Below are 20,751 nucleotides of genomic sequence, written 5' to 3'. Positions count from 1 at the left end.
CTTGGGCTCTGTGATCCATACTGTTCTTGGATCTTTCCAAGTCTTTCACTTCAACGCCACCGGCTGCCCAAATGTGGCACTCAGCTGCTTCCTCTGATTTCCACGTGGGGAGAAAACACCAGCCCAGTCATATAGGCATTTGAGCGTGTAGTAGGCTTTATGTCCCTATGTGGATGGCTTAAAATGGGAGTTAGACGTCTACTTCTTTTTTTCAATATTTTATTTATTTATTTGTCTGTGCTGGGTCTTAGTCATGGCACTGGGAGTCTTCAGTCCTCCTTGCAGCATGATCGCTTTATTATGGCATGCGAAATCTTAGTTGCGGTATGTGGGATCTAGTTCCCTGTCCAGGGGTCAAACCCGGGCCCCCTCACTGGAGTGCAGAGTCAGCCAGTGGACCACCAGGGAAGTCCCCTAGACGCTCACTTCTTGAATGTTCTCCACCCCCACGGCATCTCCTTTTGTCTCCCCGCTCCCTTTTGATAACAGAACCTCCCCCAGTTCAGGTCCTGGCGTTCTCTCACGCACTGACCTTGAGCCCTCTCCAGCCTCACTCCTGAACCCTGCTCTGGGCCTCCTTTTGCACATCCAAGAACTCAGCAATAAAAATAAATAAAGCTATAAAATTCCTTTTAGGGACTGATTCAGTCTTTAGAGGAGGGCTTTTCCTCTCCCCTCTCTCCCCGGCTTCCCCAGTCTCCTTGGCAGGGGAAAAGGTAATTCTGTGCTTCCAACAATATTACCTCATTTACCTCTCACCAGTCCTATGATGTAGGCTTTTATTAGGCCCATATTCACGATGAGAAGAACCCAAAGAGGTTCTGTTGCTTCCCTAAGGCCACTATAGAGCATGGAGGCAAGCTCCCTCTGAGCCCTGCCACACTAAGCCCACACCCAGCCTCTGGGCAGCCCCCTCCCCTGCCCGTCCCCACTTTCCTAGCACAGTGTGGGGGCCCAGCTCCCAGGGCAGATCCCAGGCCTTGTCTCAGAAAGTCCAGTCTTGCTTTCTCCTCAGGACTGCTCACTCCTGGGGGTGCTGGAGATGAAGGAGATCATGACGCATGTTTCGTTGTTGAGAGTTCTTGGGGGCTTCTGGGGGTGCACCTGCAGACGGCCCAGGAGCCATCTCCGAGGAGGGCCTGTGTGCTGTGAATTCCTCAGATGGAGGTCTGGCTGCCTGCTGAGTGACAGCTGCTGGGCAGGGGCCAGCACCCCCATTGGGCATCACAGGAACTTTTCTGTTAATGCATAAAGAAAAGGTTGCCGAGTTTAAATGGGCTGGTATTTATGAGAGATGCCCAAAGCATGGATCAGTTAGCAAAAGGAGGTAAGAGCCCCATGGTGTCCTTGGTCATAAGAGAAGTGTCATGGTGAGAGCTCTGTCTTGGGCCATCTGGCCGCTCCTCCCTGACCCCAACCATGAGCCAGAAGTGGGACTCTCACGTTCTGCCTTCTCAATCTCACTCCTGCCGTTGAGGAACGTCATTCTGTGCCTGTGGACGTTCCCCTCTCCTGTTCCTGTGGGTTGCGGCCACAGCTTCTCCCTGACCACGGGCTCACCTCTTCCAGCCTGTCCTCCAGGTCCTGGTACTGACAAGTCTGAAGGCCTCTCCAGTCCCAGCCCTAAAGGAAGAAAAGCACGATGTTTCTGCTTTTCAGCTCTGCTCCGTGGGCTGCCTCTGCTGGGGCCTTGTGAAGACCTGGCTGTGCTGGGAGCACATTCTGACCCCCCAACTCCAGACTTCTGCTTGTGCCCAGAATGCCCTGTCTCCCTCCACACATCAAACCCCTACCCCTACTGCTCATATGCTCCTCTCCCCGCAGAAAGCATCCCTAGTGTTTTCCTGGAACTTCTCATGGCTGGACCAGACTCGCTTTTCTAAGCTACAGTCCTAAAATTTAAAGGAAAGAAGGTGAATGCTCCTCGGGTGCTGTGATGGTGGTGAATGTAAGCAAGGGAGACACAGCAGGAGATTGAAACCTCTAGTCCCAAAGGAAGTCATCATCTGGTGGAGCCCACAGAGCCTCAAGGAGGGGGCCTCCCTCCCTGCTGGGAGCACCATGACACCTGAGAAGTGAAATTCAGGCTCAGAAGACAGGAAGGGTCTTTGGACATCACTGGGTCTCACCTGCCCTTGTACAAATGGAAGACAGAGGCCCCGGGGTGGGAAGGCAGTGTCATGGTGTCACATGGGCAGAGGGCCCTGGGCTGGGAGTCAGGAAGCTGGACTTGGACTTTCCCCCCACCCTAGACAAGTCCCCACACCTTCCTGAGCCTCCATTTGCTCGTATAAAATACAGACAGATGCACCCATCTTGGGAACGTCACAGGACTCTCAGGAAAGTTAAATGAGATTCTAGATGTGGAGGAAGCCTTGGTAGCTGATGTCAGGTCGTGGTCCTCGTGGCTGACATTTGCTGAGCAGTCACTGCATGCCAGACACTGTGTATCATCAGTCTCTGCAATGACCATGGGCAGTGGGATCTATTCATTGTCCCGACTACTGAGGAGAAAACAGGCACAGAGAGCATCCTGCTGACCGTCAACCTGTTGAGCTAGGAATAGGCAGATGCAGGATCTGGGCTGCAGCAGTCTGGCTCCAGAACCCTTGCTCTCAGCTTCTGTGCCAGACTGACTGAGGCCCACTGGGTTCAGTGGCGTCATGTGGGCTTGAGTCTGGGTGGTCTTCTGCTCCCCAGCCATCTTTCTGGCTGAGCTAGGCCAGGTCTACAGACAGGCATCTTCCTCAGCAACTGAGGACCTGCCCCACCCCCCACCCCACCCCCACATCTCATGGGTGAGGACTGCCCATGCCCTGCCAGCTGCCTGTGGAGCACTTCATCCAGAGGCCCCAGCATATGGCTGGACCAGCCCTGAGGTCGACCTCTTGCCCCGGAGATGGTCAAGCTCCCTTTATCCAGAGGGTGCACTCTCACAGGGCATCTCACAGGACAGTGGCCCACGGAGGGTACCACCACACCACTGCTCTAAACACACCAGGCAGGGTGGGTCCCTGGAAGTTCATTTCTTCCACCAGGGAGCAGGACAGCATGGTGGATGGAACCTGGGCAATGGATCAAATAAACTGGCTTGAATCTTGGCACACAGTAGGTGCTCAAGAAACCCCTGGCTATTGGTGTTAATAATGGAAGCCATGAGAGTCATCTCTGGTAGACGGAGGAGTTCCCACACTTTCGTTCATTTAACAAATGGTTTTCAGGGCCTGCTAGACATGGGGATGCGAGCATACACTCCCTGGCCCCAGGGAGCTTACCTCCTAGTGGAGGACATAGAATTAACAAGAAAGATGAGCACAATTAGTAAGATATGTTAGCTTGTGATCAGTTCTATGGAGAAACGTTAAGCAGGGAAAGTGGAAGGTGTTTCCATGGGAATTGCAATGTTTAGAAGTGACTTTGGAGTAGAGCCTGGAAGGAGGTGAGGGAGAGAGCTGTGCAGACAAGAGCATGGTGTTACAGAGGAGATGGCGAGCTACTTGTGGTTCTCAGAGCACTGACTGTCTGCTGTGGACAGGGTGTTACACGGGGGGTGGGTGGCATGTGGGTGCTGAGAGGAGTCACACACTGACCTGAAGACAGACACTCCCATGTCACAGGGCAAATCTGGTGTTGGGCACAGCAGGAGATGGAGTACACCCCAGGACGGGGTCGAGGGGGGCTTCCCAGAGGAAGAGGTATCTGAGTGAGATTCTAGAAGGTCAGGCAGGTGGGGACGTGGTCCAGGATGCTGAGCAACACTGACTTAGGCACATCCTCTAGAGGAGTTGGAACTGTTTATGGCCTGTTGCCAATCTGGGGACAAAGTTGGGGGGAGGGTGCAGAATGGATAACGGACACAGCTAACTAAGTAGCTCCAGTTGAACAGGCCCAAGACTTGTACTTTGAGGGGCTGGAGATCAAGGAGGCTTCCTGGAAGAGGTGGCCTTGGAGCTGGGCCTCAGATGGGCCCGGTGCTGCTAGATGGAGTTGCCGAGACAGCCTTAGCCGGTATAGCCCAATGCCCTGGGCCAGGCGCGGTGCTGTCAGGAAGCGCCTCTGATGGGGCAGCCCTGAGGGTGCCCAGAGCCCCGGGGGAAGTGCGGCTGTTCCCCTTCTCCAGGCAGCTCGGTCTCTCTGCTCCCCCACCTGACCCCCCAGGAGGAGGAGGAGGTGCCGTGGCGCTGATGGATACGCCGGGGGCTGAGCTGCCGCGGCCCCGCACTGTCACCATGCTCTCCCTCGTTCGCCGGAACCTGACACCCTGACCACTGAGGCATAAAAAACAGAGAATTGGAAAGCTCAGCCTGTCAGGCTGGGAGTGGCCCCCAGAGAGGCCCAAGGAGGAGCACACGTGTGCGTGTGTGTGTGTGTGTGAGTGCGCGCACACGCACACATTCTGCCTGTGGTTGCTGGTGGAAGTGGGGAGGTGGCCAGCTGGGCCTGAGGGCTGGGAGCGGCTGGCTCTCAGCCCTGCTGTTTTGTTCCCACTGCACCTGGTGGAGCCCCAGGGGCCCTAAGATGTCGGCTGAGGCCTCCCAGGGAAGAGCAGTGCTCCAAGTCCTGACTTGGGGCTGGTGGCCCTTCTAGAGGCTCCTGCCTTTCGGCCCTTTGGCATCTAAAAAGAGTCCATGGAAGCATGGATGGTGCTGAGGGTGGTCTCATGGGGCTGGGAGACTCCTGTCTCCACTGCTAGGGAGGGGCCCTATGCTCTGTAACTAGTGGCCTAAAAAGCCACTCAATAGCCAGCTGCCCATACAACCTGCTAACAGGCACAGGGGCCCCTGTGCCCCCAGAAGCCCCAGTGGCAGGGAGCCGACAGGCGGGGCCTGTCCTGTTACAGAGCCAAGGGGGCAAGGTTTGAAGGCAGGGATTCTGGGCTCCTCTCCTGTGACTGCCCAGTGGTCAAGAGGCCCCCTGCAGCTGGAAGGGAGGGAAGTGCCAAAGGCAAGCATCATGGCTCCACAAGCCGCTGGGCAGGAGTGAACCGTCCTCAAGCTCCATTCTGCCCCCCACACCCAGTGCTGTCCCACCTGGCGCGGCTTGCAGCTCCTGCTCCTCCCCCCAGGCCCAGAGGCCCCAACCCCGTGCTCTTCTGTGTTCCTCCAGCCCTTTGGCTAGTCCCTTCATGTCAGCAAAGTGCCATCCACCTCCTCCTGGCAGAGGGTCTGAGTTTATGTCTCATCTTCCTCGTTGGAGAGAGGCCTGGGGAGCAGCCACCTCCGGATTCACAGCCCAGAGGGCTAGACCAGAGTTGGGTCATCTTTGGCCTTCCAGTCCAGAGCCAGAAAACACATGGGGAGTGGCACTGCCTCCACACTGTGTCCTGGGGTGACCTCGGTCAGGGCTGAGGTCTGAGAAACAAGCAGTCTGGGCCTTTGGGCTTGGGTTGGGTGATTCCAGACTGTATTGTGAGAGACCCTGGGCCTCAGTTTTCTCATGTGCAAAATGGGCCAGCTACCCCAGGGAACACCTGGCACGTGGTAATTCAATGGTACATGTGTGAGAGACTGGTATTCACTCCCAGAATAAGAAAAGGTTCTAAGGGGAAATGTGTGCATGGGTCCTAAGTCACTTCAGTCATGTCTGACTCTTTGCGACCCATGGACTGTAGCCCACCAGGCTCCTCTGTTCATGGGATTCTCCAGGCAAGAATACTGGAGTGGGTTGCCGTGCCCTCCTCCAGAGGATCTTCCTGACCTAGGGATCGAACCTGTGTCTCTTGCCTCTCCTGCACTGGGAGGTGGATCCTTCACCACTAGTGTCACCTGGCATCCACTCCTATGAATAAAGTTCTAAGGACAATGCCGGTGACAGCTGTCCACTTGGTGAGGGGGCGGACCGGGCTTGCCTTTATTAGTTACACAAAGCACCCACAGTCTGTGAGGGAGACAAGTGCCGGTGGCATTTTCTGAACCTGACTTGACATTCGGTTCCTATTTCTCTCCCACCCACCACATGCAGGGAGTGATTTTTCCGGGAGCCCCTACAGCCACCCTCAGTATCCCTCGTACAACGACTCCTGGAGGTTCCCCAACCCGGGGCTGCTCGGTGAGTACTGGAGGAGGCCTTGCGGGGCCCCTGGGCCATCGGCTGCCCATCAGGGCCTCACTGGACCAGGGTCCCTTAACATCATTAGGCCTGGTCACTGAGGGGGTGGGTAGCTCCCCCCAGACACTGGCAACATGGGAGTTTGTGTTGGAGCTTCAGGACAGCAAATACCACCCCAGCCTTGCTTGTGCCATCAGCCCTCCCCCTGTGTTATAGTGGGTGACGGGAGATGGCACAGAAGGGGAACAGATTTTAAAAGGCCATTGAGAAAGGAAGAGAAAAGTAGGAAAAGTGCCTGCCTACGAGTAACATATTTCTTAAGGATCATTGAATAGGTTGGTGATAAATCTCTAAATAAGGGCAACCAGGGACCAATTTGGGTTGTTTGGAAGTGGCTGTCTTGATAAGGACTCTGAGGCAAGGATATTGATTAGTGATGTCTGCTGTGGATACCACTGGAAACTGGTTGCTCTGTGTCTGAAGGTCTGCCAAGTTGTGCTATGCCGAGCTCAGTTGGTGCCCAGCCTCTGCCCAGGCCTCAGACTGCAGATGGTCAATGGCTGGGGCCAGCATGATCTGTGTGCATCATCAAAGATATTTGAGCCACCCCACAGGGCTATCTTGGAAGGCCAAGGAGAGCCCGTTATTTTGTTTCAGTGAACTTACATGAGTGAGTCTGAGTTGGAGCTGATGGTTTTGGAGCATGAGGCAAGGGTCCCCCTCACAGATGTCAGTCACCATGGGGTTGGAGCTAGCCCATCAGCCTCCAGGAAGCAACATGGATCCCTCCCCAGCAATCAGCTGAGTAATTTCCACTAAGGTCAGATGTGGAAGGGCCTCTGAGACCATCCAGGTTTGTCTGCACAGCTTAGCAAGGCTTACTTAAGTTAGAACCTGTTAATTCCCGGGATCCTCTGAATTATTTAAGGACTGAGAACCATAGACTTCATCAAAAAGTCAAGAACCTAATGTCTTCAAACTCAAGTTGCTAGGCATGGGTCTGCAAAGGAGGCCATGAAGTCACAGCCTTGGCCCCTTCCCTGACCTGCCTTGGTGATTAGGACAGACAATGAGGCAGACGCTGTACATTCTTGGCTGCCGATCTTCCATGCGTTTGAGCTTTGGACTGCCCAAAGCATTTTGAAAGTTTATCATGCAAAACTTCTGGTGAAATAAGGAACAATGCCAGCTAGTGCTCTAGACCTGTGCCTGCAGATTTCATTATATAGAAGACCAGGCTTTTACCTTTTATGACTTCCTGCTGGAGCTGAATCTGTGGACTGATGGCTTAGACTTCTTTTTTGGGTTTGGTAAAAATTACTTCTAAGTATTGAACCAGGTCTCTGCCTACCTTATGCTTTTCCTTAAACAAGCCCCCCTGAGAGGTCTGGGTTCTGAGTTGGCCCAGTTGTCAGTCTCAGGAGGCAAACTCTGACCCTGAACCAGAGTCTTTCAGCAAGGATGGGGTCGGGGAGGTGGGTCTGGAGCCTGAACTAGGGAGCTGCTCCCTGCAAATTGACCTTGTACAGGGCTCTGGTCCCAGCACTACTGAGAGACCCACAGGGGATGTGGCACAAAGGAGGCCTGGGTCAGACTGTAGGAGGAATTCCTTGTGATGGGGACGTGACACCAGTGAGGCCATGTTGACCTAGGATCTCCATGTACGGCCGTGCACTGCCCAAGGGGACAAGTCGAGGCTGAAATCAAGCCCATGCATGGCACAGAGCCCTGAGCCCCAGCACAGGGATATGGCTGCCTTTTTCTAATTTTTTGAGGTGTCCAATAGGCTCATTTGCCTGCAAGTTCCAGAATGAAAGAAGTGAGAAAGGAGCTGCTTGGGCAAGCGCAGCCATGGGATAGAGTAGGAGGAGAGGGACCTTGAATGCCAGACTGAGAAGTCTGCACCTGATTGTGTGGGCAGCTAGCAGCCCAGGTGAAGTCGCTCAGTTGTGTCCAACTCTTCGCGACCCCATGGACTGTAGCCTACCAGGCTCCTCCCTCCATGGGATTCTCCAGGCAAGAGTACTGGAGTGGGTTGCCATTTCCTTCTCCAGGGGATCTCCTGACCCAGGGATCAAACCCAGGTCTCCTGCATTCCAGGCAGACGCTTTCACCTCTGAGCCAAAGGGAGGGTGGGGCTAGACCACATCCGAGGCCTTTGCTTCTCAAGATAGAGTGAAATCCAGTTGACATGCACAATTATACATGTGGGCGGTATGTCTGGTATGGAAAAGTTTGGCCTCTGTCCTAAGGAGCTCATAGGCTGGGGGTGAGAGAGCCTTAGCCAGGAGTGCCGCGATGAGAAAGCCTGTGCTAGGATGTGCCTAGTGCCTTGAGGGGTGCCAGAACCAGTGTGGAGAAGAGAAAAGGAATCAAAATTCTGTTCATCCAAATGAGCACTTGCTAACTGTTACTGGGCAAAACCCTTCATGTGGGTTTTTATCTTACCCTCATTTTATCCTATCAAATATCCTATCCCCTAGACAGCACATAGGATTATCTTTACCAATGAAGAGAGGGAGGCTCAGAAAGGTTAATTAACTTACTTGAGGTCACACAGCATGCAGGTAGCAGAATGAGGACTCAAACTCAGGTCACCCTGATTCTAGAGCCTGTATTAATAATCAGTGTGTGATGTGGTACTTTTACTCTTCTGACCAATTCAGTCTGAACAGAACTACAACCAGAAAAAGAGGCTTATCTCTCCATAGGAACAAGTCTGAGTCCCAAATAACTCGGTCCTTGTATGCCATGAGAACAGTGCTGGTCTATTTTTGAAAGCTGGGTTACTTAATCTATCAGGCTTTTAGTTGCAAACAACAGACTCCACTCTCACTACTTTAAGCAGAAAGTGAATTTATTATGGAATACTGGGGGCTTCCAGAATCTTTAGGAGGATCAAAGAGATAGGTATGGTACTGACAGCTGGGAACACCACCGGGGCTGCTCTAGCATAAACACCCCTGCTGTTGGCACCTACGAGCAGCCCACTTTGTGTTGCTGCTTCAACCAGGGTGTTTGAGAGCTTTGTGTTGCCACCACCCAGAGCTGGGTGCCTCTGCACCCACTCCCAGCAGGGGCTCATACCACAGAAAATTCTGGAAACACAAGAAATGTTTAAACAATATCGGGCTGTTACAAACATGAGAAATGGCCCCTGCACTGCCCAAGTCTGTAGCCTGGAGAGTCTTAGTCAGGTCATCAACCAAGCAGGGCCTCAGTTGCCTCAGGTGTAAAGTGAAGATAATGGCCACCAGCAGCATCATTCAAGCGCGAGCAGGTCATGATGCTCTCCTGAGGCCCCAAATGCAGTGATTGCACTCTCCTGAAGACGAGGGAGACTCCAGGTTTGTTCTGCCACGCATGCATGCTATCCAACTCTTTGCAACCCCATGGACTCTTTTGTCCATGGAATGCTCCAGGCAAGAATACTGGAGGAGATTGCCATGTCCTCCTCTAGGGGATCTTACCAACCCAGGGATCAAACCCATGCCTCTTACATCTCCTGCATTGGCTGGCAGGTTCTTTACCACTAGCGCCACCTGGGAAACCCTGCCATATGTTGCTCTGCCATAAGTTGTAAGTAAGTTCCAGGCCTGTTCCCCTCTACCAGCCTTCCCTGCCCCCAGTGTCTTCAGGGCTTCAGCTGGAGGAAACCCACCGGGCTAGAGAAGTAGAGCTACTATTTCTGCTACTTAGGCAGGGAATCAGGGGGAATCTGCTCCAAGGCTTTTCTGTGCCACAGCGGGAGCTGTGGAAACAGGAAAGACTCTCACACACCCTGCCCACACCTCAGCCGGTCTGGTGGAAGGGAGCCTTGTTCAGGGACACACCGCCAAAGAGAGGACAAGTGATGCCATCTATTGAGGCTCTCTTCTCGCTCCTTCCTGGGAGCTGCCCACAGGCTACGCACGCCAGGCCCAGCCAGGAAGGCCGGGATCTGGCATCCCGTTGGGGCCCCAGGCAGGCGGGGTGGCGGGCTGGCGGCAGGAAGAAAGGCCGCTGCGGTCAATTAGGATTAGAACCAGAGCGCCTGTGGCCGCTGTAAAGGGATTAGAGAACGAGTAGGAGCCCAGAATGACTGTGTCAAGAAGTAAATTGATGATAATGTGAATTAGAGAGGAAAAATGACAGAAGAAAGGACAAGTTTATTCTAGATGGAGGTCTAATGGGCACCAGGAAGACAGAGCGCTTTGTGAGGTGATGTTTTCATTTCTCATGGTAAATGTAGGCGTTCTTTGATTTTGCCAGAGGGCCCTCACACTGGGGCTGCTGGACGGCCTGGCCAAGAGATTAGACTCTGAGAGGGGAGACAGTCAGAGCCCAGGGTGAGAGCTGACTCCAGGGAAACTCAGAGGACCGAGCCAGGATTTCCTGTCCCTCATTTGTGTGGGCAGCCCCTGTGATTTTCCTGATTCTGTGCCATGCCTGGGCTTGTGGGACTGGCCCTTACCTCACACACACACACACACACACACACACACCCCTCTCACCTGGGCCCTAAAGGGAGGATGCAAGGCTGGTATTGCAGATGCTTCTGGCTCCATTGCACAGAAGAGAGAGCAGAGAAGGCTGACAGACATCTGAGGCAAGAGTCCAATCAAGGAGGTGACAGGGGGCAGCAGAAAAACCCATCTTTCGGAATATTCCAGAATACTCCGTGCCTTCCAGCACTGACTGCTCCCCCACTAGCACTACTGCCTGAGCCACACTGCCTTCCTGGGGGCCAGGAGGGAGAATTATATCCACTAATTAGGGCTGGTAGCACAGGTCAGTCCTGTCCTCTTGATTCCATACTAGCAGGGTGACCATGGGCAAACCTCTTATTCTCTCTGTGCCTCAGTTTCCTTATCTGCTAAATGGGGGCAATACTAGTGCCTACCTGATAGAACTGTTGTGGAGATTAAAAGAGTTAAAGGATACACAGGGCTTAGAAAACTGTCAATTTCCAAAGCACCTTCACATCTTCACCTCGTGGGTGCCCTCATACAGCCCCCCTGTGACCTCCTTTTACAAATGAGAAATCTGAGGCTCAAGGAGTGAAGCCACTGGTCCAGGGTCACTCAGCCAAGAGTGATAGAGCCTGAATGGCAATCTCCAGGCCTTGGTGCCCAGTCATGGAGTCTGGGAGAATTGCCAGGACTGGTTTAGATTTGGGTGAGATTTCAGAATGAGCCACCTCCCCCAAGGAATTAAGAAGCTTACTGTTCCTACCCCAGCAGACACATGGTCTACAGTGGCTGGCAGGACCCCAGCTGCTAGCCACTTGGATAAACATGGCTCTCCAACATGACTGTATATGCAGTGAATTGCATCATGGCCGAAAGAGTCCTAATCCAGTACTGACAACCAGAATTCCAGGCCAAGCTCTGTGGCTTTGGGCACATGACTTCTGTTTGTTGAGCCTCAGCTCCACCACCACCACCCTCACCCGTAAAAGGAGGGGATGACCCAGTGTCTCTAACTTCCATGGCTCTGAGAATCTGCTTGTCCCCCTGAGAATCCCCAGACTCTTTCATCCCTGGGGAGAAGTTTGAGCACAAGGCAGGGCTCCTGGAGGCCTCATCCAAAGAGAGCAGCCCAGAGACAGTGGGAAGAACCCAGCATCAAAACAGGAGGCCCCACACTGGCTCTGGCCTGAGGTCACAGGAAGCAGGGCCATACCCTTCCCTCCTCCCATGTATTCACATACCCAAACTTTCACATCCTCCAAGTTCAACCCAACCTGCTTCCTCTAGGAAAAGCCTGACTCTGCCAGAACAATCTTGCATTCCCAGAGCTCTGTTCTCAGAGCTCTGATCCCCTCTTGATTCTGAGCATTGGCCTGCGTTTGTTCATTATTGCCCAGCACTGCAGCCAGTGGGGTCGGAAAAATGAATGAATGAATGGGCAGGGTCTTTACTATTGTTGGTTCACTCGGTGCCATTGCTCATTTTCTCGGCCAACCCAGATGAGCACGTACCACACGCTGGGCTGCAGGCTGGGGGCTGACAGTGAACACTGAGCACAGCAGAACCCAGCCTCTCTGTGGGACTCTCCATCCAGGTGAAGGGGGGAGAAGAAGAGAAGGAAGTGATCAGAGGATGTGGTCCAGTCTGCAACAGGGCGTAGGCTCAGGAAAGGGGGTGTCCCAGAGGAGGAGACAGGGACTCGGGGACTTGAAGGAGGCAGCACTATGCAGCAGACAGGGAAGCGGGTGTGAAGTGCAGCCAAGATGTTCCAGGCAGGAGGCAGAGCATGGAAAAGGCACAGAGGCGTGGGAGTATGATAAAATGGGCTAACTCTACCTGCCCCGTGGGTTTAAATGAGACAAGAGGTATAAAGGACGTGGCAGGGTGGGATGCAAGTGCTCCACCCGCTGTAGCTGCCATCAGCACTCTGGTATATTTGAGAGTGTTGTGGAATTGGATTCTGCAGGAGTGGGGTACCTGAGTGTGAGCAGGAGGGTGGTGGTGTGGAAGAAAGTTCAGAGGTTGGCAGGGCTAGGTCACCAAGCTTCCACAGGCCTAAGAAGCGATGACTTTTCATTTTCCTGGTCAGAAATTGGCACACTTTTCCTGTAAAGGACCTGCTAGTGAATATGTTAGGCTTCGCAGGCCATGTGGTCTCTGTTGTAATACTCAGCTCTGCAGCAGCAGCGTGAGAGCACCACAGACACAACAGGGCAAGGCCAGGTCCCAGGAAAACACGAATTACTGAATCGGGGCTGGGGGATCGGCCCCAGTCTGCCCACCCCAGCTCTAGCTGGTGAGGAGGCCCTGAAACCTATAAGCAGGCAGTGCCCTGAGGAGGGACCAAGATGTTGGTGAGAGGGGACAGTGGTCTGGACTGAGAGAGGAAGAGGAAGGGACAGAGGTAGGGGACGCTGGTGGAAAGGGGACCCCAGGTACGGAGCTCGGGGCACGAGGTCTCCCTCCAACCTCTGTGGCCTCTCCTGTCTCTTTCAGGCTCCCCGTACTATTACAGCGCTGCTGCCGCCAGAGGAGCCGCTCCGCCCACAGCTGCCACTGCCTACGACCGCCACTGACCCCCAGAGCCAGGCAGGCGCCAAGCATTTCTGACACATATCACTGAAGGCCATAGCCTCCCAGCCCCCTCCAAACACAGCCAGAGGGGCCCAATGAGACCACCCCCCCCCAGCAACCCCCTACTCGCCAGAAACTCCCTCCCCCATTTCCTACCAGGGACTCCGGGGTCTCTGATAGAGCTTTTGGACTTCTAGACACCTGTCCATTTCTAAGAGTCAGCTTATGAGCTTCTCCCGGTGGTGAGTGCAAACCAACAGACTGTTCTGCAGACAACCACAGCCCCAGCGCAGCCTGCCAGCACCCCCACCCCACCCCCACACCCCGAGCTGTCTGACCATCCGCCCATCTGCCTGCCCCAAGCCTGGAAGGAAAAGTTTGCTTTCGTTGCTTCAACAGCACCCATGTAAATACCTTCTTGCTTTTTTTGTGGGCCCGAGGATCCAGCTGAGCAGACTGCCCACCCGTTTTGCATCCAGCATTCCGGAGGTGTCACAGGAGGACTTGGACCTGTGCACAGAGCCACCCTTCTGTCCTGAGTGCCCCCGAAGGTGGGTTTGGAGCTGCCCTTGAGACTAAGGATGCCCACCTCCTGACCCCAGCCTCTGCTCATGCTACTTCTTTAATATCTGGACTAAGAGTCTCATTGGGTTGGTTTTGCTCTAAGCACTCCCCTCCCCTCAAGACCCCTCCCTGGCTTCCTGCCCCCATTTCCCTGGGCCCAATGCAGTGCAAGCAGCTCTTTTCTGTATCAAAGGACTCAAAAGAGAACCGTCTAGGAGATTCCTCAGCTACTGTTTTAAAATGAGATGGCATCCAAGATACCAATTACATTGTGGACTTGGAGCGTTAGGGCCGGACGAGACCCAGAAGATGATGGTCCAAGGCGGAGCACAAGGCTCTCCAGGCGCCCTGACCCTGGACCGCTGAACTGAACTGGGATGTGTTTACTAAGGTGCGCCCAGGCTCAGATCACACTGGACACCCACCATGGACACTTCTCCCACCTTCCAAGACACCAGAGAGTGGATTCAGGGCAAGCCTGTCCCTGCCACGTAGACAGTGATTAACAAAAAGGACTTTGTCTGGACCAAGGACCACAAACACCTACAGCAGTCAGCCAGAACTTCCTGAGCAGCCCCTCTCCGTCTCATGGAGCCTACTATGCAGCTGGGAACCAAGGTGCTCGGGTAGGGGCCAAGGCCTGCTTTGCGTAGTGGGTACCTACCTGCTGATACAAGGGGGTGTGATGGTCAGGCCATGGCCAAGGGCCTTGGGAGCCTGGAGTGGGAGTTGGGAGAACTCACTGTGGGCTGAAGTGGTCAGAAAAAGCGACCTGGGAAGATCTGGGGAGCAGAGGAAAGCTTCCTAAAATGGGACAGGCAGTGAGGAACTGGTGTGTGAACTGGGAGTGCTTTTGAAATGGAGGTACCAGGGGCCACCATCTCTTTGCCTTGGGCCTCAATTCCTTGCATACTATCTCTTGCCGACTCAGAACAGCCAGGTAGAGGCGTCATCCAAATCTGGACTGAATGACAGCCGTGACAGTGGACCTGGCCATCTCCTGTGACAGTGTGCCTGATGTCTGCATGTCACCAAGCTGGCAAGGAGCTGGGGTGGAGAGAGCCCATGCTTGACGTCATCAGGCCCAAGAGGTCTTGTCCTGGCTGTACCTTTGCCTGCCTTGCTATGGGTCCTCAGGCAAGACCCTTCCCCTCTCTGAGCCTCGGCTGCCTTGGTACAGCAGGAGTCCCCTGCAGGACTACCCGACAGCTCTCCCTCCCTTACTTCCTCTCCCCGGTTGCTGGGGCTGTGACAGGGGCATCTGGGGCAGGCCTTCCACTTCTGAGCAAGAAGACTGGGGCACCTGAGTCCTGCTAACATTTGGACCAAATTGAAAAAAAAAAAAAAAAGAACACCTAGAGGGGTGAAAATCAGCTTTGAGGAAGACGTAAGTCAGCTCCCCTCAGGAGAAACTGAGGCCTAGCTCGGGGAGACCTAGGATCAGGCAGGGAGACAGAGCAGACCTCCTCTGACCACCACCAAGTATCCCCCCACCACCACAATACCCCTATAAAGTGGTAGAATAGAAGAGGAAACTGAGGCTCGACAAGGTGGAGTCTAGTCGACTACTGAAGATGAGGCTTGGGCTCAGCCCCCTGACTCTTGGCTTGTAGTGATCCTCCCTTCCCTGGGGCGAGAAGTTGATGGTGAGGGCAGCAGGAGATGGTTCTGGGCCACCTCCTCAGACGATGTATCCTGGGGCCAAGGAAGAACCGCCAAGGTTAGAACTGCCAAGGAAGCCCAGTCCCCAGGGCAGAGCTGGCCCCAGTGGGCTCACCGCAGGCACACCCACCATCCTGAAACCTGCTATGCAAAGAAAGGAGGCATCTTGGGCCAGAGCCCACCTCCAGGAGCCCAGATGAACCGGCTCGCACCTCTATCTGCCAGGCAAGGTAGAAGCAGGTATGTCACCTGGACTCTCCCACCTTCCATCCCTTCCAGAGAAAGTGGCGGAGTCTGGGGCCTGCAGCACAGGCCTCTTGGCCTCTGGCACCCACATCCCTGGATTCTGATGCTCCTATGGTCTCAGGCTGTTGGGAGGAGGCCACCTTTCCCTGAACTGGCTACCTAAGCACACACTATCCTTCCTCATCAAAGCCCACCTGGCCCCAAGTGTACCCCTCTCCCCATCCTGTTCCTCCTCCTGGCCTGTGATGAGCTCCCTCCATGCCTTTCCTCTCTCCTCTGGAGTCCTCAGATTGGATTTGTATTGATTAGACATTACTTGGTTCCTGGGCTGCCAGGCAGAAGCACAAGCGCACATGGAAGCACACGCATGTTCCTGCACACGTACCTGATCTCACCCACTGAGCTCCCATGCTGCCTGCAGAGCTGCCTAGGAGCTGGAGTGGAAGGTTCCAAAGGACACACGCCGTTGAGTAGATGCCAGAGAATTCTGAATGGAAAACACAAGGCCAGGGCTTTCACCAGCATTGTGGCAGGAGGCCTGGGGTGTTGTTCCGTGGGCCTTCAGCCCTGCATTCCAGCCCTTTTTGAAAAGGACATTGTAGATTTTAAAAAAATTTTCATATCATTAGCTATCTGCAACCTAGAAAAATCTGATGACATATCAAATCCACATCCCTTTCCCAAGGCGCCTTAGTTAGGGTTCACCCTTTTATTACTGATGTTTGTATGGTGCTTTGCAATCCTTGACCATCCATCCCATGGGGCAAAGATCACAATGCCCATTTTATAGATGGGAAAACAGAGAGGCTCACATGGCAAGACAGAGGTGAAGAGAATGCTCAGATTTCCTGGCTTCATTCTCTCTCCAGGTTCGTGCTCCTGTCATGGGAATGTTTGGCTTAGAAACACCCTTCAGTCTCCTAGAAACCCCAAGGCCTGCAGTGAGGAAAGAAAAAACAGTGACTCAGAGGCTGGTTTGGTGGAGGGGCCAGGGTGTTGGTGACTTTGCTGGTCCAACTTGATTCCCATTAACACTGAAAAAATGCAAGGTCTTCGCCAGATCCACACCAACACTTCTGAGGTTTTACCCCTACTCCTTCCCTGCTGTGCCTGAGACTCAGCAGGTGTGGGAGCTCACCCAAGGCCTGACAGGGCCTGCACGTGGGCCCGGCTCTGACTCACAGGGTCCTGGGCTCCAGTGTCAGGAGAGATGTCCCCACACTCCTCTCTTCTTTGTCCTCCTTATGGAACAGACTTCAAACCTGGCTGTGACAATATGCGGTAGTCCCAGATTTGGGCCATCAGGGGTGCCCACAGCCTTGGGAAGCAACCATCACCATCTCAAGGGCCCTAGAGCAGCTAGGGCTGGGCAGGTGGGGTGACCATGTCACTTCTCCAGGGCACAGGTATCCTAGGTGGTGGGTGCTTGCCCTACCCAATGGCATTCAAGTGTGAGATCTTTAAAATGCTCTGTCAGCCAAAAAAAAGTCTGGGTGAAATTTGACCCATGGATCACCAGCTTGTGACCCCCCAGTCTTTGATCAATGCCTCCCTTCTTCTTCACCTCCTTGTCCTTCATTGCAGATGAAGGACATCGAGGGAGATGGGAGTTCAGAGAGGCAAGAGAGGAGGTTCAGCAAGTCAGTGTCAGGAACAGGCACTCCCAAGACTTACCCTCTCCTTCCCACACTCCCGGCTTTCGAAGGCTGTGTGGGCTTTGCAGGTGGGCGGGGTAGACCATGGGATGTGGTCGGGATAGGGGACTGTTGGCTTTGAGGGGAGGTCAGTGCTGCCAGGGTCTTTCACAGGTCCAGGGAAGCACCCCAGATGTGGCCACAGGGGCACTAAGGATGAAATCTCTTTATGAGAAGTTACATCCCTGAGCTAATGCCCTGCCGTGGCGGCCTCTGGCTCCAGCCACCCTCTTTTGGGTGACATTTCAGTTAGAATTTAGCTCCAAGTCATGGAGAGCAAATGTTGAAAACAAACCAGGCACTCCTGACAAATCCCTAGAAATGAGCTATGTCTGAGACACAACCGCCACAAGGGTGAAGCAGAATCCAGGCCCCTGGACTGGCCGGGCCAGGCTAGAGTGGGTGGATCCACAGCCCTGCAGGCGAGGCCGGCTCCCTGGCGTCCCTGCTAAGAGGCGGCCCTGCAGCCTTGGCCTCACCAACCCAGGAGCCCACCACTGATGGTTTCCAGGCACGCACGCTGGTGCTCCTAAAGAATGTATTCCTTTAGTTCTTTGGGCCTCGGAGAGGTCCAAGGCAAGCGCATTTCGTAAGAGATAACAAAATACATTACTGAAAAGTTGGACAGTCAGGCCATGACTCCTAGCCTGCATTCTGCCCCACCTCCCTGCAGCCCCTTCGGCCCCTTGTCCCTTGTTGTCCCCGAAACTCAGGATTCCCTCTTGCATATTCATGGTGGAGCTGCGGTGTTGATCCACCTTCCCCACTGTCAGCAAGGCTGTGCCTCCAAAGTGGCGGCCAGGTCCCAGGGGGCCGACGGGGAGCGAGTCCCGTACCTGCCCGCTCTCCTGACGAGGGGGCTGCAGCTTCTCTGACAGGGCGCTTCTTGCCGGGAGCAGGCAGGCACCAGCTGATCTTTCACCCGCTGTAATTTCTCAACACGGGGTCCAGTTCCTGGACTCCACCCCCCCCCCAATCAAAGGGGACCTCGGGGTGACATCCCTACCATTCTAGAGTTTCAATCCACATGTTCCCAGGGGTTCTGTTTAGCTCACCTCCAAGGGTAAACAGAACTACCATTCAGTAAGTCTGTTCTTCCCACATCTTAAGACTCCTGAGCCACACGAGGAGAAAATGCAGCTGTTTATTTATTGAGGGAATCTTGATGAATTCTAAAAGGGGGTTGGTCTCAGGTGGTATATTTGGCCTCTGGGCCAGATGGAAAGGGCAGGAATTCTGCCCCTCAGCTTTGACAACTCTGAGCATGGTGGGGAGGGACTACTTGGGAGTTAGGTGCCCTCCTCCCTGACTCTGAGGACCAGCTGTAGGAGGCCCACCTGCAGCCTCACTCATCCCAACCTGGGCCCACCCACTCCTGCAGCCACAGGACTGCTCTTAACCCCACAGTCGCCACGCTCGTGGCCACATCCCTCAACTTCTCCAAAAGCACCGTAAACAACAAGTGATTTTGGATGACGGATTGTTGATTTACAAACAGTGCATTTCCCTTGGAGTGGAACAGAAAGGAAACCATTTAATGGCTCCCTTATTTTCAAGCATGAATACATTTTAATGAAACTATTTTATTGTATTTGAGGAAATGGAGAGTTGAACATTCCAACCAATCAATAGCCAATTAATTGCTATAAAGCTAAAAAAGAAAATAAATAAGTCCTGAGTCTATTTTCAACACCCTGCAAAGCTCAGAGCCTCCAAATCTGGCCTTCCCCTTCATACGTGCCCATGTGAGTGTACACACGCGCACACACGCACTCGCACCCAGACACCTCAGACGTACTTGAAACTCAGAGGAAGCACTGAGTCTTCTCATGCCAGTTCTTGCCTGCTCTTCTTGCCTTTGGTCAGAGGAGGCGAGCAGACCTGGCAGTAGCCTGTCCTGGGGCTCAGGAAGAGGCAGGCCCGAGCCCTGGATCCAAGCTGCCAGCACAGTGTGGGGTTGTGGGCAGTGAGACCCCACTTCTTGGGCCCAGCCTTTGGGCCTCCAAGTTTGGGCCGAGGGTGGAAATCTGACTCGGGTTTTGCCCTGACTCTTGCTGGAAGACGCTGCCCTGGTTTTTCAGTCTCTAGTGGCCTTGGACATTGAGTATTTGTAGAAATGCAGATTACATTGCAAATGGAACTCATTGCCAGGCAGACACATGGATTTTTGCTTTTCATTCTTTGAGACAGTTGACTGTCTTAGGGACTGACCTTCCAGCATCAAAAAAATACATATCTACTGTTACTGCCAAAGTTTGTGATGCCTGCATAGACGCTTACTTGTAAAAAAAAAAAAGTACAAAAAAAGAACAAAAAAACCCCACAAAAAACAAACAAAAAATACCACAATTGAATTGCCTTTGAAAATGGGAGATGATGTCTCCAACAGATTGAAAAAAAAATGCTTCTTAAAAATGTGTATGTTTTGTATTCTTTTTTTCTAGTAGAAAATAATTGACTTGAAATATTGGTGTTTTTTTTTCCCTTAGTGATGTGTGTTGCTTTTGTGTGTAATAATATTTGAATGTAATTACAGCAGTGCCGATTTGCCAAAGATGTCAGACATATTTTTCTTTTGTTGGGAGGAGGGCAGGGGCTGGGGGTGGGACTGGGGAAAAAAGAGGGGTGGGATTTTGGTTAATTTTTTACATTTTTTTCTCATTGAACCTGGAATTTGTGGTTTTATTCTAAGTTAAATGGTTGACCGCAACACCTTTATTTTAGATTAGTTGGAGAAACTTGCAATAAGATTGGCGTAGTTTCAATATCTGTGTGTCTTCTCATGAGTGTTACTTGTGAAGAATTGATTTTATGTAACCTTTATGTGAGATAATTATTTGTAAATATTTGCCATAATTTTATTGGTTCCTAAAATAAAAGTAATTTTTTAAGTTCAGAAAAAGCATTTGATCTCATTCATTTTTACAACTTCCTAAATGGTCTTTGATAGCTTTAACAAAGCTCATCGGAGTTGTGGGGAGTTTTATTGGCTCTCCTGATAAATTCGGGGTCAAAACAAATCTGTGCAACTTGAATGATGTGCTGGCGCTTTGGACTGGGTCCTGGGCAAGGGCGGGAGAGGCAGAGTCCCCACCCTTGAGAGGTTCCAGGCAAACTGCCAGCCCCTGGGCCAGTGGGGAGTAATGGTTAAACCCCTGGATTTGACTTGTGATGGGGATCATTGGCTGAGTTCTGTAATCTCAATTTCCTTAGCTCCAAAATGATCAGTAACACCAGCCTCATTCATTCATTCAGCGGAGTGGTTGAGCATCTCTTCTGTCCCTAGCACTGGAAAACTTGGCAAACAAGGACCCTGCTAATGTGAAGCTTATTATCTAGGGGTTCTTGTGAAAGTGAACATGCATGTATGCTCAGTAATGGTGTGTGCATGCACACACACTCTTAACCTTGAACCAGGCTGGATTTTTAAGTTGCCTAGAACCTAAGCAATCTGGGCACATCCCACACCCCGCTAATGTGCAACAGAGTTCAGAAGCTGCACGTACCAGGAG

At 53.0% G+C, this 20,751-nt stretch overlaps 1 protein-coding gene across 1 annotated transcript in view; it reads left to right on the top strand.

Moving 5' to 3' along the window:
- Positions 1-20,135, top strand: part of PAX5 (paired box 5) — a 178,871-nt gene extending 158,736 nt beyond the window's left edge. The window contains exons 11-12 of the mRNA XM_027550213.1: positions 5,962-6,048; positions 12,996-20,135. Coding sequence (XP_027406014.1) covers positions 5,962-6,048; positions 12,996-13,075 — 167 coding nt within the window. The 3' untranslated portion in view covers positions 13,076-20,135. The remainder of the gene's footprint in view (positions 1-5,961; positions 6,049-12,995) is intronic.
- The last annotated feature ends 616 nt before the right edge of the window (positions 20,136-20,751 follow it).

The sequence above is a fragment of the Bos indicus x Bos taurus genome, chromosome 8 (assembly GCF_003369695.1).
Source record: "Bos indicus x Bos taurus breed Angus x Brahman F1 hybrid chromosome 8, Bos_hybrid_MaternalHap_v2.0, whole genome shotgun sequence".
In the NCBI taxonomy this organism is placed as follows: domain Eukaryota; kingdom Metazoa; phylum Chordata; class Mammalia; order Artiodactyla; family Bovidae; genus Bos; species Bos indicus x Bos taurus.
Note: the sequence above shows the minus strand (reverse complement) of the source record. Positions and strands in the feature narration are given on the sequence as shown.